At 45.2% G+C, this 21,967-nt stretch overlaps 1 protein-coding gene across 3 annotated transcripts in view; it reads right to left on the bottom strand.

The window, feature by feature from the left end:
* Window positions 1–21,967, bottom strand: part of FAF1 (Fas associated factor 1) — a 318,043-nt gene that overhangs the window by 108,843 nt on the left and 187,233 nt on the right. For all 3 annotated transcript variants that reach the window (XM_050961673.1, XM_050961674.1, XM_050961675.1), the window contains 4 exons: window positions 11,295–11,390; window positions 3,906–4,032; window positions 2,357–2,420; window positions 1,324–1,405 (listed from right to left, as the gene is read on the bottom strand). In XM_050961673.1, coding sequence (XP_050817630.1) covers window positions 1,324–1,405; window positions 2,357–2,420; window positions 3,906–4,032; window positions 11,295–11,390 — 369 coding nt within the window. The remainder of the gene's footprint in view (window positions 1–1,323; window positions 1,406–2,356; window positions 2,421–3,905; window positions 4,033–11,294; window positions 11,391–21,967) is intronic.

Here is a 21,967-nt window from a genome sequence, read left to right as displayed (position 1 = left end):
ATAATCTTGGTAAGGATCTGGTCTGAACCCAGTGGAAAAATACTGGAAATAGACTGCATCTTCCATATCCTACATGTTAGTAGTATATGAAAAGTATTTTGAAGATGAACATTCAGTTGGGTTGTACTGTAATAAAAACCCCTTTGGAGGTATAAAATGATGTTTCTGAGAGCTAATAAAACGCCCGTTGTTTTTATAATTATACACTTTTAGCTACTTCCGATGAGATGTCTAAATTGAACTCTCTAAATCAAGCATCTTTTTATATTGATTCACTTGCCTCATTGCCAACATGCTTTAGCATCCATCACTCCTAGGAGTCACGATCAATTCTTATTTTGCTACTGAAGTGTTCTAGAGCAATCTATGCTCTGTCAACCATGTAAATTAATGAAACTAGACTCCAAATTTAGCAGTTATTCTGCAAGAAACTTGTTGGGGTGTGCAAACATGTCAAATAAATGTTAGCTTAGAGCAAGCAGTGGAGATTTTGTTACAAGGAATACTTATAGACCATTTCAATATGAGTAATTCAAGAGAGACAAACACATTTTGTTTGCACATTTCTTTTGGGACCAATATCAAGGCAGTTAAAGGATGAATAAAAGCTGCTTAAGCTTTTTATTGGTGCTTTAGTCTTTATCTAGGTGTTGACTTTTACAGGTGAGCGAGTACTTACCCTCCTAGATCCAGGACCCCAGGCCTTCATTCAACTATTCTCTTTCTTATTTTATGAAAATACTACTTCTCCAAGTGGATATGGAACATCAGAACCCTGAGGTGTCTATATGGCTGAATAGAAACCTTAAATTCCAAACTATAATACTATTCTGTATTTAAGTAAATGCTGTACCAACACAAAAGGCAGCACATTCCCTGCCCCAATGACCTTACAATCGAATTAGTAAATTTACAACTTTATCAGCCATTATTTAAAAGAGATACCAATATACAGCTTTGTCACTGTCAGCCACAAGGCTCCCAAACAGTGATATCTAGTGAAAGGAGACCAAAACTTATAGAAAAAAGCCTTTAGAAGCTCAGATGACTGCTAGAACTTTGGCTAAAGCCATTAAAGCCTGGAATCGGTTATGTAAGCAAGGCCAGTCCACGACAAAAGAGAACAGTTGGCAAGCCTGAGTTATCCCCGTCATTCCCATAACACGCAGGGTGAACATTTCAGTCAATCACATAAAAGTATGAAAATGTTTACTAGTAATGTAGCAAAAATCATAACTTTTTTGGCATAGTGTAAAAGGTAATAGCTAGCCCTTTTATCACTTTCCTTCTAATATAAACAATGTAACGTTAACACACACTTACATCTCTGGCTTTCCCATAGAAGGCTTCTTGAAAAGCAGCCTCTAGTGACCCAATAAAATAAACAGGATGGCAGTCACCATATCTATTTGAAAATCACAAAGATTCAATTAATAAAAATAAAGTGTAAGTAATTTTTTTCAGTTTCAGCTCTGTTTAAATTCATTTTAAATACATGCATTGGCTAAACTCTTAAATATCTCCTCTGCCCTCTGAAGTTTTTGTATAGGATTGCTGACCTTATGAACTTGTCTATCATAACAACTGCCTTCTCTCACAAACTGCTCGATTTTGAAGTTAATATGTAAATTTTAAGTACTATTTCTCAATCAGTTTTATTTCTCCTCACTATAATATTTTTACTGGTTGATTGAGTGTTATTCTTGTTTAATAACATCTTAGTTATATCACAAAGATATGGAAAGCTTCTCATCACAAAGGAGCCACAAATTCTTTATAAAAATTAACATGGTATGCAAACTATACACCGGGTTCACTTTATTGGCTGCCAAAGGGTGCCACTTGTGTGGTGAAATAAAGAACTGTTTAACAGTAAATTGTTTCAGTATGTTGTATATAAATTCTCAAAAGCAGCACTTTTACACATTCAACTAGTAATTTTTATTATTTAGCTATTCTTAAAACTCTCATAGCAACTAAGTATATTATTTTCCAGTAGCCATCAATTTTTCAGTTAGAAAGAGCTCATTTACATTAAATTAACAGTGCTACTGTTTATAGTCAGTATCTTCTTTATCCCTCTACTCCCTTGTAGAATTCAGGAGTGATACAAAGCAAGTGGCCTCTCAATTAAAGACAGAACCTGCCATCTTAACTCACACTGAACAGTATCTTACTCCACAAATGGTCTCTCATTCAAGTCAATGTAAGTGAGATAGAATCTGGCCCTACATACCTATGCCAGATAAGGAAATATTTATATTTATTTTACTTTTACTTGAATTGCCTGCTAAATTATAGTTACAGTGCAACACAAATCACTGTCTGTCTTACACAGTTAATAGCTTAAGTTTACCTTGAGGAAAATTCTGCCGTAAATTGTAATAAGGCATCTCCTTCATTTTCAGCATTTTCTGGCACTTAAAAAAACAAGTATAAATATACATTGAATTGACCTGGAGGAAATAATTTTTAATAACACAGACCCCAAAAATTATTTTTTGCTTCCTTAATTTTTCATATTTACAACTTTCGAAGTGCCCAGGGGGAAAGTTCGTAAGTTCCATCAAAGGTTACTGATAGGATGACCTTTTGGTTGAACACAGAATTTCCAGATTCTTCCACGAATATATCCAGGGCCATTCTAAACGGTCAAGTTCTAAGCTCACTTGTAATGTGGCACATCACTGATCTGGATTTCATCTTCTCTTTGGATCTATTCTAACATATTAGAATAAAGAAGCCTCCTTGGAAGAATTGAGAAACCATTTCATTAGTGAAAAATCTTTAACTTGTGAATAATCTTAAAATAAATTTCAGCACTCTGACTTAGTGACATAATTAGACCGTAAGTATGAGTCTATATTGCGATAAAAGACCCGTGGCACAGGCGTGGCTGGCCCAAGACAGCTGACTTGGGCTCGTGAGGCTCAATCTGCCTGGCTATAAAACTGCAGTGTAGATGTTCTGGCTCAGATTGGAGACCAGGTGCTGAGACCCCGTGATGATGGAAGATCTCAGAGTCTGGGCTCCAACCCAAGCCTGAATGTCTACACTGCAATTTTACAGCCCTGCAGCCTGAGCCTGAATCAGCTGATCTGGGATCCGAGACTCAGTGCTGTGGGGTTTTTAATCGCAGTGTAGATATACCCTAAAGTCAACAGTATTGATAGAGATGTTTATAAAATAATGAATGGCATAGATAAGATAACCAGGTGCTCCTACTTACTCTCATACGAGAGCAAAGTATCACTCAATGAAATTAAAAAGCTAACACTGATAAAAGGAAATATTTTATGCAACATGAAATAAACATGGGGAACTCATTGTCACTGGATATTAACATGAAAAGCTTAGGAGAATTTTAAAAAAATAGTCATTTACATAGCTAAAAAGAAAATCCACAGTTACATTAGATAGGCATTTATGACGGAGTTAAACTTTCATGCTTTAGGCAGAGGGTAAACACATAGGGATAGGAAAGAATTTCCCCTTTGGGAAAATAATCCCATAGTCGCCCATTATCAGGTTTCTTTCTGAAGCATTCACTATTAGTCAGTGTCAGAGAAAGCAATCGTATACTGAACTGGTATAGCAATTCTAATGTTCCCATTATGGGCTTTTTTCAGCATCTGCTATAGACTGTGTCCAGAATACATTAATTCTAAGTTGTATCTTTTTACCTCTTCTCAGTTCAGTGAAAGTGGCACTAAGCAGCGCAAAACTAAAATAAAATAGGCACAGAAATACAGCATGTCCTTCTAACAGTACCCTAGAAAATAACCAGTGGGATCAATAGGGAAATTAAGGATATTTTCTTGTCTATTACTGTTTAAATCCTTCAGTTCTTGTCGCTTTCACTACAGTGTTGCATAGTTAACAGTATGTTATCTTTCAATACTTACTCATTGGAGATTTCCTCAAGGCAGATGATGCCATACCAAACATCTCTCCATCATCAACTCCAAACTCTGTAGCATCTTCAAAGTCATCTCCATCGCTATCACTCACCATATGAACATCAGTGCATTGCTATTCAAAAAAAAAAAAAAAAAAAAAAAAAAAGCCTGTTACATAGTTAAGGCACCTTTAGTAAAACACGCAAATATAATGCTGAAATGAAGAACTATATACTGAAAATGCCTCTCTTTAGATAAATAAAATCTTGTCCGTGCACACACAGCACTGCAGATCACAACACTTGGGTGCCCTCTGCGATTCGCTCCCTGTAGTCTGTGCTGCAGTGCAGTGTTGACATAGCTTTTGTGGGAGGCAGTCCTCAAAACTATTGGGATGAGACCCAACCTAACCCAATTCCCACAATCACAAAATCCAGGAACACTTGGTCTTACTCTGGCATACCAGATTACGGTACTCTCAGTGGCCACCAGCCTAACCACTTATACATATCAATGTGTAGACGGACACACAAGGCTACTGCACCAAGAACTCAGGTCCCCCTCAATCTAGCTGTGCCTCCACCAGCGGCCTTCAATGGTCAACCGTTCTGGATTCTGCAAGAGTGACACTCCACCTCTTCTCACACAAACATGGTTGAGGAGGCCTTCTCCCCCAACCATCTTATGCTAAATTGCCCTTTAAGTGACTTCCTTGCAAGGACTACCCTCCCCACCATGCCCAATTTAGGAGTTATGATGACGTTACTACAGAAAGAAAGAAAGCCACTGGAATGTACGCTAGGAAAAAACAATGCTGCTACAATTTCACAACTTCAGTGCAAATAGACAACAGTAACCACAAGAGAAACCCAGAGTTCCATACATCCATGCAGGGTCAGCTCCAGTGTTTTTGCTGCCTCAAGTGGCAGGGGAAAAAAAAAAAAGCCGTGATCGCGATCGGCGGCAGCTCCACCGCACCACTTTCTTCTTCGGCGGCAATTCAGCGGCAGGTCCTTCCCTCCAAGAGGGACTGAGGGACCCGCTGCTGAATTGCTGCCGAAGAGCCCAACGTGCTGCCCCTTCCCCTTGGCCACCCCAAGCACCTGCTTGCTGGGCTGGTGCCTGGAGCCGGCCCTGCATCCATGACTCCCATCCCCCAGGCGCACACACCAACCAGCCTTAAACCAATCATATATGAAGCCATGTCTACACTCCAGGTGCTCCAGCAGCACAGTTATGGAGCCATAGATATGCCACTGTAACCCCACAGTTTAGACACAGATTACAGAAACAGAAGGAGGTTTTCTATTGCTATAGGAACTCCACTTTCTTGAATGACAGTAGCTGGGTCGATGGAACCAGTCTTTCGTTGACCTGTCTCCATCTGCATCAAGGGGATAGGTAAGCATAGCTACAGCATACAGTGTTGTGGATTTTTCGCATTCCTGATTGCTGTAGGTATGTTGAGCTACGTTTTAAGTGTAGATCAGGCTTAAAACACCATGCCCTACATGAGTGACTTGAGGGGCAATAAGACTTCACATGTTTGTCTTAAATAATCCTTTGTGGCAGTGAGTTCCACAGGTTAATCACATTTTGTGTAAAACAAGTATTGCTTTTTCAGTTTTAAATTTGTTGCTTTTCAATTTCATTATATGTGTATGTTCTCTTTCTCTTGATGTGCCATTGATTTGCAGGCCTTTATCTTTATTTTCCCCCCTCAATGATTTACAGAGCCAATTTACTCAATTTTCAAGTGCAAGAACGATAAATTCAAATTATGAGGCCTCCTAATGCAAACTAGGATCTTAAAATCAAGCCACGGGAACACTGGTTCATGATCAGTCATCAGTAATATTCTGTCCTTCATTACACCTGTAGAAAGAGAAGGTTACTCACCTTGTGCAGTAACTGAGGTTCTTCGAGACGGTTGTCCCTGTGGGTGCTCCACTTTAGGTGTCTTTGTGCCCTGCACTTGTAATCAGAGATTTGTAGTAGCAGCACCCCCAGTGGCCACACATGTGCGGTATCCATCTCACGCGACCGAGTGGCCACTTACGTGCACAGCCAACTGTCCGTCGGTTCCTTCTCTACCCCAGAGAATCAGCATGAAACGCTGAAGTAGAGGGAAGGAGGGAGGGTAGCGGAGCACCCACAAGGACAAACATCTCGAAGAAACTCAGTTACTGCACAAGGTGAGTAACCTTCTCTTCTTCGAGGAGCGTCCCTGTGAGTGCTCCACGTTAGGTGACTATGGAGCAGTATCCCCAGTGGAAGGTGGGGCTTCAGAGTATCTTTGCTGACGGCAGACAGCACAGAGAGTCCAAACTGAGTGTTAGGAGAGGAATGTTGTTCCAGGGCATAATTTTGTGTAAACATGTGGGCCAAGGCCCAGGTAGCTGCCCTGCAAATGCCTACAATAGGTACATTGTTGAGGAACGCTACTGACGTGGATAGCGCTCTGGTGAAGTGTGTACAAATCCCAGGTGGACCAGGGATGTTGCTCTGATAATAGCACAAGTGGATACAGCCAGAAATCCACTTAGATAGTCTTTGTTTAGAGATGGCCTCACCCTTTGATCACTATGTGACCAAGAGAAAGAGACATGACTATTTTCTAAATGTCTTTGTTCTTTCTAGGTAGAAAGCCAGAGCTCTACAGACGTCAAGAATGTGACGGGAAACCTCCCTGGTGTCAGCAAGTGGTTTCAGAAAAAATACAGGTAAGTAAATGGGTTGGTTTAAATGAAATGAAAATGCTACTTTAGGTATAAATTTAGGGTGGGGTCTCAGGATCACTGTCTTTATGGAATGTGGTATACGGCAGGTGTGCCATGAGAGCCTACTCATCTTGCTGAAGTGATCGTGAAAAGGAAGGAGACCTTCATCGATAGATGTAGCAGTGAGCAAGTCACAAGGGGTTCAAATGGTTTACCCATGAGGGTGCATATCGCAAGGTTAAGGTTCCATATAGGAGTAGGGTGTTTTAGGGGAGGGTAGATGTTGGTCATGCCCTTTAAGAATCATTTAGTTGTTGGATGAGCACAGATCGTGGTTCCATCTACCTTACCATGTAGTGAGGTGATCTCTGCTAAGTCTACCTTTATGTAGCTACTGGCGAGGCCTGCCTTTTTAAGGCCTAGTATATAGTACAGGACTCTGGGTAGAGGGGCAGAACGAGGAGACTTACGATGAGCCTTGCATCAAGTGCAGAAATGTATCCACTTATGAAAGTAAGTTTTGCGTGCACTCAGTTTGCAACTGTTCAAGAGAAAGTCTTTAACCTCCTCAGAGTAATCCTGATCCAGGCCTGTTAGCCATGGAGTAACCAAGCCTTGAGGCAGAGAATCGCTAGGATGGGGTGAATGATGCGGCCGGCATCCTTTGTCAGGAGATGAGGAAGCTGTGGAAGGGTTCGAGGTGGGCGCACGGCAAACGCGTTAGGTGTGGGAACCACGTCTGTCTGGGCAGCGTGGGTGCAATGAATATGACCCTGGCCTTGTCCTGTCTGATTTTGTGTAGCACTCGGCTTAATAGAGGAATCGGGGGGAACATGTAGATTAGTGGTGATTCCCATTTTGTGAGGAGGGCATTGCTCAGTGAGTGATGCCCGAGCCCTGCTCAGGAGCAATATTGAGGACATTTAATATTGTGAGCTGTTGCGAATAAATCTATAGCAGGGAACCTGAACTCGTTGAATATGGTCATGAGGGTCGGGTAGTCCATCTCCCATTCGTGGGTTTGTGAGAAGTGTCTGCTCAGATGGTCTGCCATGGCATTCTGCAGTCCTGGCAGGTAAGCTGCAGAAATGTCTATCATGTTGGATATGCACCATTGCCATAGGTGTAGTGCCTCAATGCAGAGAGGGTATGATTGAGCTCCGCCTTTTCGGTTTATATAAAACGTGCAGGCTGTGTTGTCCGTGAAGACATTGATGGTATTGTTGCAGATAAGTGGAAGGAAGTGTTTGGATGCTTTTCTGACTGCTCGGAGCTCTAGAAGTTTATATGTAGGTTGGTTTCTGCTGCGAACCAACGTCCCTGAATGGTGGTGTTGTCCAGATGGGCTCCCCATACCAGTAGGGCGGCATCTGTGGTGATTGTTAAAGTGGGAAATTTTGTTGAAATGGGACCCCCAAGCAGATGTTTTGTGGTTGCATCCACCACTTGAGGAAATCCTTCATTCTGCACGGCATAGTGAGTTATTTGTGGAGGGAATGCTTGTGTAATATATAGCAGGTGAGGAGCCAGGCCTGTAGGTATATCATATGCAGTTGGGCATGTTTAACTACATAAGTTGTAGCAGCCACATGCCCAAGGAGTTGTAGGCAGGTCCTGGAGGATGTTTGGGGGCTGTCTGTGATTGTTATCACCCTGGTTTTAGGTTGAGGTATCGCTATTGGAGTAATCTCGCTTGTGCTGCAGGACAGTCAAGATAGGCTCCTATAAACTCTAGTTGTTGGACAGGAAACAGGGTGGGCTTTTGCACATTTATTTAAAACCCTAGGCTTGTGAAGAGGGTTACAGTGGTTTGAGTAGCTTGTACTGCTGTCTGTTGAGCTGGTGCTCTTATGAGGCAGTCGTCCAAGTATGGGAAGATCATTACCCCTAGCCTGAGGAGGTGAGCTGCTGTGACAGCTAGGACCTTGGAGATCACCCTTGGAGATGTCAACAAGTCGAAGGGTAGTACTGTGTATTGGTAATGTTGATGGCCTAGTGTGAAGCACAGAAATTGTCTGTGTGCTGGATGAATGTGACATGAAAGTAGGCATCCTGTAGGTTGATGGACGACAGCCAATCTCCTTTCTCTAATGCCAGAATTATGGTTGCCAGCATAACCATTTTGAAGTGCTGCATCCTTACAAACTTGTAGAGTTTCCATATGTATAGAATGGTCTCCAGCCCCCATTCTTTTTCTGCATGAGAAAATAATGAGAATAAAACCCTCTTCTCCTGTGTCGGAGTGGTACTATTTCCATGAGCTCCTAGTTGCAGGAGATGGTTTATTTCCCGCTGCAACAGGATCTTGTGAGAGGGGTCACTGAAGAGGGACAGGGAAGGTGGGTGGGTAGGGGGAGTAGAAATAAATGGGATAGAGTAACCCTTCTGGGCGATTTCCAGCACTCATTTGTCTGTAGTGATGTTGTTCTAGACTGGGTAGTGTGGTAGCAAGCGGTCTCCAAAGAGGCGGGAGGTCATCTGATAATCCGGCATGGGAGAAAATAGAGGTCTCGAGCTCTCAACCATTACTTCAAAACAGTTGACGGGATGTTGAAGGTTGAGACACGGAGGTTGATCCTGGTTCTGCCTGCACCTCACTTGTTTTTGCTTGCGGCATTGATCGTATTGTCTCTGGGGTTGGGAGCATGGGGCGGGATGGAGTCTTTGGGTATAAAATCTGCCTGTTTTTTCTTGTCTGGGGGGACGTAAATACCTATGGTCTTCAAGGTGGTTTGAGTCCTTTAAGGTACTTAGGGATGCATCTATGGGTTCCGCAAATAGTTTTTGTCCCTCAAAGGGAAAGTCCTCAACTGTGGCTTGTACTTCCCCTAGGAAATCCAGAGAGGTGGAGCTATGATGCTCAATGCAGAATCATGGATGTAGCAATGGAATGATTTGCCACGTCAATGGAATCAAGGGAGGCCTGCAGTGCTGTTTTGGCAATTAAGGGGTCCTCTGTAATGTTCGCTTTGTATGGCTCCTTTGACTCCTCTGGTATTTGTTCAATAACAGATGTCATTTTATTAAACAGATTGTAGGTATATTTCGCCAACAGAGCAGAGTAGTTTGCTATGAGAAACTGCAGTGAGGCTGAGGTATAGGCTTTGCATCCAAAGAAATCAAGCCTTTTCCAGTCTTTGTCATAAGGGGTGTTTTTTGACTGGTGCTGTTTTACCCCTACTGCCTCTACGGCCAGTGAATTTGGAGCCGTAAATAAGAACTCAGCCCCTTTCGCTAGTATGTAATATTTTCTGTCTGAGCGTTTACAAGAGGGTGGGACAATGGCTGGTGTCTACCATCTCATCTTTGCAAGATCCATTATACCAGTGTTAATGGGCAGAGCTATCTTTGCTGATGGGGATGCCTGCAGGATGTCAGTAAGTTTGTGCTGGGTCTCTGGCAGCTCTGCTAAAGAGATGTTCAGGGATTCTGCAACTCTTTTGAATAAGTCCTGGAAGGACTTGAAATTATCACCTATGGGGTAGGAGGTGGTGGCATAACTGTTTCATCTGGGGACAAGGAAAAATTATGGGTGGGTAGCAGTGTGTCGCTTTCAGGATGAGAAAACAGAAGATAACTGGCAAAAAGGATAAATAAAGATGGGAATACAAGCAATTCACGAGACAGACGGGCGCTGCTGTCACTCCGACTCAAGCCAAAGGCGGTAGAGAAGGAACTGAGGGATGGTTGGCTATGCACGCTAAGTGGCCACTCGGAGCAGCGCGAAATGGCTATTGCACATGTGTGGCCAACTAGGGCACTGCTACTACAAATCTCCGACTACAAGCTCAGCGCGCCAAGCCACCTAAAGTGGAGCTCCCACAGGGACACTCCTTGAAGAAGAACCCACTATTTTCAATTACCTCAACTATGCAAATCACATAGATTTAATACCTTAGATTCATAAAACATTTTAGGAAATCAGACTTCAGCTTTTTTCAGTAAGGTTGTATAGGTGTAACACAGGACAAGATTTAGCCTTATTATTGAACTTGGTTAACAATTCTGTTGCTGATGTGTAAACCAGACTAATCCAGTTCACTTTCCCATATCTATTTTGTCTCTCTAGCCAAATATAGTTTTCAGAGTGTTAGCCTGCATCTTGATAGTGGTTTATAACTACAGTAAACCAACTCGACTGTGCTAATAAGATTGAAACACACCCCCTTTTTGCCCATCAAGCCAGGGCTTAAGGTGCTAGAGCACTCTACATAAAATGGTTGGAAAAAAATTGTTTAAAATGGCAAGGTGCCTATTTTAAATTCAACCTGAGGCAAAAGGCAAGCAGGGAAAATTTCAGCCCCAATAGTCTCTCAGAGTTGTAAGCAACTGAAAGCAGAAGTTTATCAGGGAATACATCAGGCAACTTTAACTACAGGTGTCACTAACGGTACTGGCTATAAGGATTCAAAAGTTGTATACATTTTACTTTTTAGTTTTCTTTTGATTATTTTTAATAGTACTTCACTATGACTCCCTTGCTTTGGTTCTTCCCTCATTTCCTTTAGCTCCACTTTTTCTTTCTTTCTAATGAATATCTTGTACAGGCACTGTAGATTGATTGGTTTTATGCATCCACAGTAGTCAACACTAGAGGAGAAAATGACTAATGTAGAACAGGCTTCTGGACATTCCCTCCTAGAGTATATTTGTAAAGTTGACAGATTTTTCTTACCTCCTCTGACTGTTCTCTGATTTGTGCAGGTGAAGATCTTCTTCCTACGGTAAGTCGATGGCAAGGATAAGTGAGCCCCGATGCAGCTAGAGTCATCTGCAACAAAGCAGCAATTATTGATTAATGTAATTGTCTCGTTTCAGAATATTTTTGCTTTTTGGGTTAAAAACTGCACTGCAGATGTCTGAATGAATTATATCAAGACAAAGACTGAAAAATAAAAATAATTCATCACATGAAAATTATTTAGGAAAAAAAGCATCCACAACTATACAATTACTGTTAATAGGCTTATATTGCAACATCCTCTCTTATGCGAAGAGCCTCAATAACTCATTCTCAACTGGACATACAAGGCTACAACATCTCTCTGCCTTAAGTTTCTCTACAGCTATGCTAAGTCATCAATAGAAAACTTGCCAACAGAAGATGAAATGCCGTAGCAGAGGCCACCTGAAAACAACTGGCTGCTGTTTCTTTCAACAGCTGCCACAGCAGCGCACAGATGAGCTATGAGAATTATTATGTTCTGAACCCTATAAACTCTGTACATATTTCACATAAGAAGAGTAATACAAGAGATGTGATAATTGTTTCCACTGGCATTTCAGCTTTTTGCTAAGATACTAGCATCACAGTTGTTAAAGACCCTGGCATACTGGCTTGAGTTTGTTTCCATGGTGAGAATTTTTCCATATTAAGAGAGGCTAATAGATCAAATTATAAAACTAGTTACCTAGTGGAGCTCAGCTATGATAAAATGCACGTAAATCATTTTTCCTCCCTAATCAATAAGTAAAGTAGCAAACTAAAGACAAGTAAGGTACTAAGGGATTAATTAAAAACACTATTTAAATAACCTCAAAATACAAAGTTTAATGTAAGAAGACATTAAAGGTACATCATAATCCAAATGTTACAAATATATATTTTTAAAAATCTATTTGTTAATGTGGAATCTCCCTGTATAAAGTTTAATTAACACTAATACTGAAGACATATGTCATGCTTCCCATTTAAACTTCTACACCCAGGAACTCAGCTATGGTGGTGAACCTGCAGTCAGTGTAGGAAGAATATCTATTAATCAATCCCAAGGGAAAATAAGAGGTATCTTTTAGCTATCATCATACGCCTACATTTAAAATGAATGAAACAGTAACAGTAAAGACATAGCAATTGCCTGAAAGACATGGTGCTTAAATATCAACTAATATGAGGGAATAATCTTAGAAGATCCAATTCTGTACCTTCCTCCAAGAACAGACTCATTAATTTCAGTGTGAATTAAAGTACTACTCAATGTAAGTACATAAACACAGTCTTTTCACAGTACAAAGCACCATAGACTCACATCGCAATGAACAGTAAACACAGCATGCAAGAGTCATTGGCGAGCAATCTTCTTCAACATTTTGCAAGTCTTCACACAGCCTTGAAAAGTGACATATTGCATCCCATGCTGTCAGCCATATTGCTGAACCACACTCACTGAGGGTGCCCCATGCCCCGGCACCAACCCCTGCAAAACTTGCTTTGGTGATGTTCCTCTGCTAATCCAACCCACAGGTTCCACAAGTTTTCTTTGTCTGACTAAACTGATATCAGGTATCACTCCAGTTATGCTTTAAATTTGGGCGATTACCTACCTCATTATTTGTCATGTGAGAAGTACAGTTCCTGCGCAGCAATCACCATTTCAATTTCAAGCCAGAAAGCCTCTTAATGTCCGGTTTCCGTAGCATCCATGTCTCGCACACACATAGCAAGATGCTGAAGACAAGAGACTGCAGCGACTTCATTTTTACATTTCATGGTAACACTCTTGCTTAGCCAACTGAAAGTCAGCTGAAAGTCGCTAGAGCAGCAGTCCCAAGTCCAATTCTATGTTGGCTCTCTAAGAGATGTTTAGCACCCAATATAGTCATAGTACCTAGGTATTTAAAATTATTCAATGCACTGCTAAGAAAATAGGACACTTGGAGGCTTTCTTCCTCTTCAGATTTGGGTAGAGATATCACCTTTTCAAAGACTTAGATGTCACCATTGTCTTAGTTTTTTTCATCTTTAGAACTAACGTCTTCCACTACTGCTCTTTCTGGCAATTTTTGCACCCCTTCTTGCAATAATCCAATCCAGTCAATATCATCTGTGTTTTGCTGATGACTAATTTTTAATCCACCAATGAATATGCCCACCTGTAAATTTCCATGAGTGGCTTATCTTAACATTTCTTCAAGAGAACAATGGAAGAGCATTGGTGATAGCATGCAGCCCTGTCTGACACCTATCCTTCAGTTAAGTCAACTATTTTGTTCACACCTTTTGAACACTGAAGCCATTGTACTTTCACAGAGAATTTGTATCAACCTTGTTACATTTCCACCAAGTCTGACCTGCCGCAGGATTGCTCAAAGAGGTTATGCCATATTCTGTCACCTTAGAAAAATCCACAGAGACATGGACCACTTTCCCATCATTCGCCAACACTTACTCGCATAGCACAGGCAGACTAAATATTTGCTCCACTGTAACTCTCTTGGCTCTAACCCTGGCTTGTTCTTCAGCCAGAAAGTTTTCCATCTTGAGCACAATTCTCTTCAGGATGATTGATTTTGATGGGAGTCAGGTGCCTAACCTGCTTAGGTGCTTCTGTAAATCCCATGAGGCATCTATCAGCATCTAATACCTTTGAAAATCTGACCCTTAGATTCTTAAAAACCTAAATTGCTTAAGTATTTTTGAAAATGTTACTCCTATGTCTTCCACTGGTCCAGAAGGGTTATAATCCCCCGATACTCTACAACTCTGAGATTCTCCTCTAGCTAAAATGGCAGGGGTCCTGTGTTCTTTTCTGGGTTCTATCCCTAATGCTGCCTGGGTGCAGTTTAGCCGCTGATCATTGTTTATCTTGTTTGGGGCCCTAAACTCGCTGCAATCTCATTTATTGGAAAATCTGAAAAAAAGGTATGTTGAGAGATTTCATCATTGACTAATTTAGAAAATTATCTTTTATAATAAAACAGGAATGTTTTTATGCTCTGATCTAAAGTGCTTTATAAGAGGTGGCTTTAAAAAAAAATCCTCCAGAATTTAAGAAACATGACTAATTTTTAAAAAAAAATTCAGCACTTTGAAATAAATTTTGAATTTTTTTTTAAAAGATACCTATTAAGAAGTTTAATTTTCACCCCATTAATATGTAGCCAAATAGTTATGTCCGCTATATTTAACTACAAATTATTGGGCTTGATACACGAATTACTGGGTGACATTTAATGACATGTTATGCAGGAATGTCAGATTGCATTATTAGGATGATTCTTTCGGGTTTTAAAATCCACGAAATCATCCAAAGTTTTCAATCATTTTCTGGACAGTTTGAACAGATCTGAAATTATCATGCTAGGTTTTGTTTGGCAACAATTTCAATCTCTGTAGAATATGACCATGACAAAAGCTTTGGTACTCTACCAGCATTATTGATTCATATCAGGATGCTTCTAGATATGTGGTTTGCTACGATTCCTCTTCAGAGTGATTACAGGATAGAAAAAATGTTTGCTGTATCCTACAAAATACTATTTTGTTCTCTTGGACATGGGGTGATTTAAATTATATTTCTCTCTCTCTCTCTCTCTCTCTCTCACACACACCAGCTCCATCATTAGACTGTAAAATCTTTAAGGATGATGTAAATTTGATCTATCTTTAACCAAAAGCCAAGAATAAATCATAAGTCTGACATTTTATTTACTGTAGTGAGTACACCGGAAATGCCCTATTTATATTTTTTCACCATGTAAGCTGCTTTTATCACTTATGCACTAGAGCTCACAAAGCTTTAATTTGCTGCAGGTTGAAGCAAGCTGATTAAGTACGCTAGTTACCAAGTGAATGCTACCTGCCCGGACTAGCCTACTGTCACATTCTTGTAGCGGGGTTAAATAGCAGTTTAGTCACATTAAAAAAAAATACAGTCAAAAAGGATGTGACTAATAATAGTCCGGAACAAATGAAATATTAAAACAGGCATACAGGTCAAGCTCAATTATCTATGAAACTCTTGTGTCAACAGCACAAGAATTGCATTCTCCATTGCAATACTGGCATTGCCATTTTACATCTCACCTTGCATTCAGTAAGTTTATGAGATTTAAAAACAAACAACTGACGGCCACAAATTCTGAAACTTTGCCTAAGCTACCAAACTTGAAACATTATACAAAAATAATGGTTAACTTAGATAGGTGCCCTCACGAAAAGGAAGACCAAAAAATTAAGCCTTCCACAACACTAACCTCCCTCAAGAACTGAAACACAAAATGGTTCTCTTTTAGAAGGTCCCTACAACACAAGTATTAAATACTCTGTTTTGTATTCTCTATGTAAAGAACCAATCAAAGTCATAAGTTCAAGCACACAGTTCCTATACCTTTCTCCATACTTAGCCTACATGGCTGTTTTTCTATCCTGCTTCTTATTTGCAACCCCTCTATCCGAGTGCCTCTCAGAAAAAGCGCTAAAGCAAGAAAGAGTCCCACAGCAGAGTAGCTTTCACCCTCCTCTGCAGGGGGTTGTGAGAATGCTTTTTCTTTTCAAATGAGTGTGAGAGAATTTCTCTCCCCACTTCTACTTTTTCTGAGTAGCTCTCGCTGTGCAAAAGCTAGGCTGAAGAGGCAAGTTGCATCTCAAGTTGCACTGAAAATCATCCATGAGCATTTTCATTTCCTCTGGAAGTTAAATAATCTTGATCCAGTTGCCAAGACAGCTCTTTCCTTTGCTCTCAAGACCAGGACTCTTGTCTTAGACAATTTAATCTTTGCTGTGGAAATTGTCAAAGGAAACCATCGAATCCAGTATTTTACATAACTTGGTTTAATGGTTTGGATGGTCTTAAAGATGAGAGCTGCTACTTTGAATGAGGAGCCAATGTAGTGAATGGAGCATCAGAGTGATGTGTCTCAGCAACCAGTGCTGCACAAAAGTCAGGGTATTATATTTTGGAGAAGTTGGAGCTTTTTTAAGAAGAATGCACTCATCCCCATGTACAGTGAGGTGCAGTAGTTCAGCCTGGAAGTCACAAAGGCACAATCACTGTATCCAAGTCATCATCCCACATGAAAGGAACCAACTTTCTTGCCAGCCCCAGATTTAAGGTGGTATTTTCAGCTGCAGCTAGTTGAGTGCCAAAGAGGATTCTCAAGTTATGAACCAAGATTACTATTGGAGAGCATCTTGAGAGTGGGAAAGGTTATGGTGGTCACTAACTTTTCAAAATGTTGCCCTTTTCCCCACCAAGTCAGATACAGTTTCAGCCACTAGCCTTTCATGCACCTGCCAATCTCAGCCAGTCACTAAGAGAGCTGGAGATAATGCTATCAGCATCAAGAATGAGATACAGAAAAGACGGTTACTCACCGTTGTAACTGTTGTTCTTCGAGATGTGTTGCTCATATCCATTCCAGGTAGGTGTGTGCACGCCGCGCGTGCACGTTTGCCGGAAACTGTTTACCCTAGCAACTCCAGTGGGCCGGCAGGTCGCCCCCTAGAGTGGCGCCACTATGGCACTAGATATATACCCCTGCCGGCCCGCCCGCTCCTCAGTTCCTTCTTGCCGGCTACTCCGACAGTGGGGAAGGAGGGCGGGTGTGGAATGGATATGAGCAACACATCTCGAAGAACAACAGTTACAACGGTGAGTAACCATCTTTTCTTCTTCGAGTGATTGCTCATATCCATTCCAGGTAGGTGAATCCCAAGCCTTACCTAGGCGGTGGGGTCGGAGTGAGAAGTCGCGGCCTGGAGCACTGCCGAGCCAAAGGCCGCATCATCTCTGGACTGCTGAACCAGGGCGTAATGGGAAGCGAATGTGTGGACCGATGACCAGGTCACCGCCCTACAAATCTCTTGGATTGGCACGCAGGCCAGGAAAGCCAGCGATGATGCCTGTGCTCTGGTGGAGTGAGCAGTCACACGGCCCGTCGGAACGTGGGCCAGGTCATAACAGATCCTGATACAGGAGGTAACCCAGAAAGATATCCTCTGCGAGGAAATTGGTAGCCCCTTGACCCGGTCCGCTACCGCCACGAATAACTGGGGGGACTTGCGGAACGGTTTGGTCCTGTCCACATAAAATGCTAGCGCCCGACGGACATCTAGCGAGTGGAACTGTTGCTCCCTGCGGGACGAATGGGGCTTTGGGAAAAAGACGGGGAGGAAGATCTCCTGGTTAATGTGGAAAGCTGAGACCACCTTGGGAAGGAAGGCCGGGTGTGGTCTCAGCTGCACCTTGTCTTTATGGAAGACCGTATACGGGGGATCTACTGTGAGGGCCCGTAGTTCTGACACCCGTCTAGCTGAGGTGATGGCCACTAGGAAGGCGGTCTTCCATGAGAGATAGAGCAGGGAGCAAGTAGCTAACGGCTCGAATGGAGGACCCATGAGCCGAGTTAGGACCAGGTTGAGATCCCATGAAGGGGCAGGAGGGCGGATCTGTGGATAAAGACGCCCCAGTCCCTTCAGGAATATCACTACCATAGGGTGGGAGAAGACGGAACATCCGTCCACTCCAGGATGAAACGAGGAGATAGCCGCTAGGTGGACCCGGAGTGATGACAATGCCAGACCCTGGGCCTTGAGGGACCAGATGTAGTCTAGAATAGTGGTGATGGGAATCTCCATAGGGAGAAGACCTTTCTCCGAACACCAACAGGAGAAACGCTTCCACTTAGCAGAGTAAGTTGCCCTGGTGGAAGGCTTTCTACTGCCCAGGAGAACCTCCCAAACCGGGGTAGAGCAGCAGAACTCGGAGCCTGTCAACCATGCAGGAGCCATGCCGTAAGGTGCAGAGACGGAAGGTCCGGGTGACAGAGCCTGCCGTGGTCCTGGATGATCAGGTCCGGATGTAGGGGCAGGGCAACATGGGGTACCAATGCTGTCTGGCCCATGCTGGGGCTATGAGAATCACCCGAGCTCTGTCTCTGCGCACCTTGAGGAGAACCCTGTGTATCAGCGGAACGGGAGGGAACGCGTAAACCAGGTGGGTTGCCCATGGGATCAGGAAGGCATCCGCTATAGACCCGGGCTCCTGACCCTGAAAGGAGCAGGATGCTCGACATTTCCTGTTCTCCCTGGACGCGAAGAGGTCCATCCGGGGACGACCCCATCTCTGGAAGAGTGAGAGGGCGACGTCTGGACAGAGGGACCACTCGTGCGAGCGGAAGGACCTCCTCAGTCGATCTGCTAGAGTGTTTCGTACTCCCGGGAGATAGGAGGCGAAAAGGTGAACGGCATGGGCTATGCAAAACTCCCAGAGACGCATCGCCTCGAGACATAGGGGAGAGGACCTGGTGCCGCCCTGCTTGTTGATGTAGAACATGGTCATCGTGTTGTCGGTGAACACCGCGACACAATGACCTGGAAGGTGATGGACGAACGCTTGACAAGCAAGACGGACCGCTCTCAACTCCCATATGTTGATGTGGAGGTCCAGCTCCTGAGGGGTCCACAAGCCCTGAGTTCTTTGGGCGCCGCAGTGCGCCCCCCAGCCCAGATCTGAGGCGTCCATAGTCAGGGATGCCGAGGGCTGGGGCGGATGAAACGGGAGCCCCGCACAGACTACGGACTGGTTCAGCCACCACCGAAGGGAGTCCAGTACCCTTTGGGGAACGGTGACAACTGTGTCCAACAAATGTCTGGCCGGCCGGTACTGCGCGATGAGCCAAGATTGAAGAGGCCTCATGCGGAGTCGGGCATACGCTGTCACGAACGTACAGGCCGCCATATGGCCCAGGAGGGCCAGACATGTTCTTAGAGAGGTCAGCGGGGCCGCCTGCAAGCGCAGAATGATGGCCGACAGTGACTGGAACCTGGGCAAGGGTAGCAAGGCCCTGGCTAGGGTAGAGTCCAGAATGGCCCCGATGAACTCCTCTGCGTGGGGAGCAGAGTAGACTTGTCCACGTTGATCACGAGGCCTAGGGCAGCAAAGAGGCTGCTGATCCTGCGGACGTGGTCGCGGACCTGCAGCTCCGATGTGCCCCGGATCAGCCAGTCATCGAGGTAGGGGAACACGTGAATGCGGCAGCGCCGAAGGTGTGCGACGATGACTGCCATGCATTTCGTGAACACCCTTGGGGCCGTAGAGAGGCCAAACGGGAGGACCGCAAATTGGTAATGTTGGCGGTCGACCACAAAGCGGAGGAAACGCCTGTGCTGGGGGAATATGGCGATATGGAAGCAAGCATCCTGCATGTCGAGGGCGGCGTACCAGTCTCCGGGATCCAGGGATGGGATGATGGTTCCAAGGGATACCATACGGAACTTCAACTTCACCATATACTTGTTGAGTTCCCGCAGGTCGAGGATAGGCCTGGCCCCCCTTGGACTTGGGGATTAGAAAGTAGCGGGAATAAAACCCCTTGCCCTTCTCTCTCTCTGGAACCTCCTCTATGGCTCCCTTGACGAGGAGCGTGTGCACCTCCTGACGGAGGAATTGCTCGTGAGAGGGGTCCCTGAAGAGGGACGAGGATGGTGGGGGGGGGCGATGAAAACTGCAGGCGATAACTGGCCTGCACAGTACGCAAGACCCAACGGTCCGATGTTACTTGGGTCCACGCCGGGAGGAAAAATGAAAGACGGTTGGAAAACTGCGGGGAAGGATCTGGAGGGGAAACTGGTACTGCGCCCTCAGGCGCACCTTCAAAATGAAGGCTTGGGTCCAGGAGGGGTCTTGGCGGAGCCTTGGTTTTGCCCTGTTTGGCCACCCGACTGTCTGCGTCGGTTGTTCCTGCCGCGGCACCTAGTGAGGTTCTGCCGCGACGGAACTGAGGATACAGTCGACGCTGCTGTTGTTGGTTCTGCTGCCGGAATGGCCTGCGCTGTGTCGCAGGCGTATGCATTCCCAAAGACCGTATTATGACCCTATTGTCTTTAAGGTCCTTTAGTCTGGGGTCTGTTTTAGCGGAAAACAGGCCCTGGCCTTCGAAGGGGAGATCCTGGATCGTATGCTGGAGCTCTGGCGGAAGGCCAGAGACCTGAAGCCAGGAAATTCGGTGCATCGTAAGCCCCGAGGCAAGGGTCCGAGCGGCCGAGTCCGCAGCATCTAGAGAGGCTTGTAGCGAGGTCCTCGCTACCTTTTTGCCCTCATCCAGGATGGTGGTAAACTCCTGGCGGGCGTCCTGTGGTAACAGCTCTGCAAATTTTCCCGCCGCTACCCAAGAGTTAAAGGAGTAGCGGCTAAGGAGGGCCTGCTGGTTCGAGACCCTGAGCTGTAGCGCCCCCGCTGAATAGACCTTGCGGCCCAGGAGGTCCATCCGTCTCGCCTCCTTCGACTTGGGTGCCGGGCCTCTTGACCGTGGCGCTCCCTGTCGTTCATCGTCTGGACCACGAGAGAGCAGGGTGTCGGGTGAACGTGCAGGTATTCATAGCCCTTCGAGGGGGCCATGTACTTCCTTTCCACTCCTCGAGCGGTCGGAGGGATGGAGGCCGGTGACTGCCAGATAGTAGCGGCGTTGGCCTGAATAGTCTTGATAAAAGGCAGGGCCACTCTGGTAGGCGCATCGGCGGAGAGGATGCTCACCACCGGGTCCTCGATTTCAGAGACCTCCTCTGCTTGAATGTCCAGGTTTTGTGCCACGCGTCGGAGGAGGTCCTGGTGTGCCCTAAGATCTAGAGGGGGAGGGCTGGAGGACGAGGTACCCGCCACTGCCTCATCCGGGGAAGACAACGAGGAAACCCCCGGCAACAGAGCGTCCACGGGGGGTTCTGTCTGGGGCTGCACCTCCGTCACTGGAGGGAGCTCTGGGTCCTGGTGGCTGGACCTGTCTTCTGCTTCCAGGGAGGGAGGGGGTCTAGACACCGTTGCCTCTGGTGGCCTGCGTTCCGCCGCAGGACAGGGAATAATATGTTGTGGACCCTGGGCTTGGCGGTACGCTCATGGGGTCCAAAACCCCCACTGTTGAGGCCCTCATTCCTGAGGTGGAGGGTCCTGAAACAGGGCCGAGTGTCTGTCCTGGCCCAACGCATAGGCGCTCTCTGCCTGAGAGGACACGGATGGTTCCCTTGAAGGCCACAGAGGTGCTGAGCCAGTTTGATAGACCTCTCTATATGCCAACTCCGACGCTCTCCTCGGTGCCGAGGATCGGTGCCGGGATCGGGACCGGGAACGGCGTGGTAGTCGGTGCCAGGATCCGGATTGGGATCTGCCTCGAGGTCGGTGCCGAGAGTGGGACCGCGACCTTCGATCAGCGCGGTGCCGGGATGGCAGTGGGGACCGGAACCTGCCACCGACGCGGTGCCGGGAGGTCGACCGGGATCGGGACCTACCACCGGCTCGGTGCCGGGAGGTCGACCGAGGAGCTGAACGCCGAGGTGAACGGCTCCTAGAGTCTCGGTGCCGGTGGTAAGAGGAGCCAGACCGGGACCGTGCGGATGCTGATCGGTGCCGCGAGTGCGACCGGTACCGCCGGGGAGAATGGTGCCGGGACTGCGAGCGGCGCCCCGAACGCGAGCGTTCACGTCTCTGGGGCGATCGGTGCCAGGACTCCGGAGACAGAGCTCTCAGCATCGGTTTGCCTCTGGAGGTTACCCGTCCCGGGGGTGCCGTGGTCTGAGGCTGCGATGGCTCCGTGAGCGCTATCAAGTCCCGTGCCGAGGCAAAGGTCTCTGGCGTA

Source organism: Gopherus flavomarginatus, chromosome 7, assembly GCF_025201925.1.
Source record: "Gopherus flavomarginatus isolate rGopFla2 chromosome 7, rGopFla2.mat.asm, whole genome shotgun sequence".
In the NCBI taxonomy this organism is placed as follows: Eukaryota; Metazoa; Chordata; order Testudines; family Testudinidae; genus Gopherus; species Gopherus flavomarginatus.
Note: the sequence above shows the minus strand (reverse complement) of the source record. Positions and strands in the feature narration are given on the sequence as shown.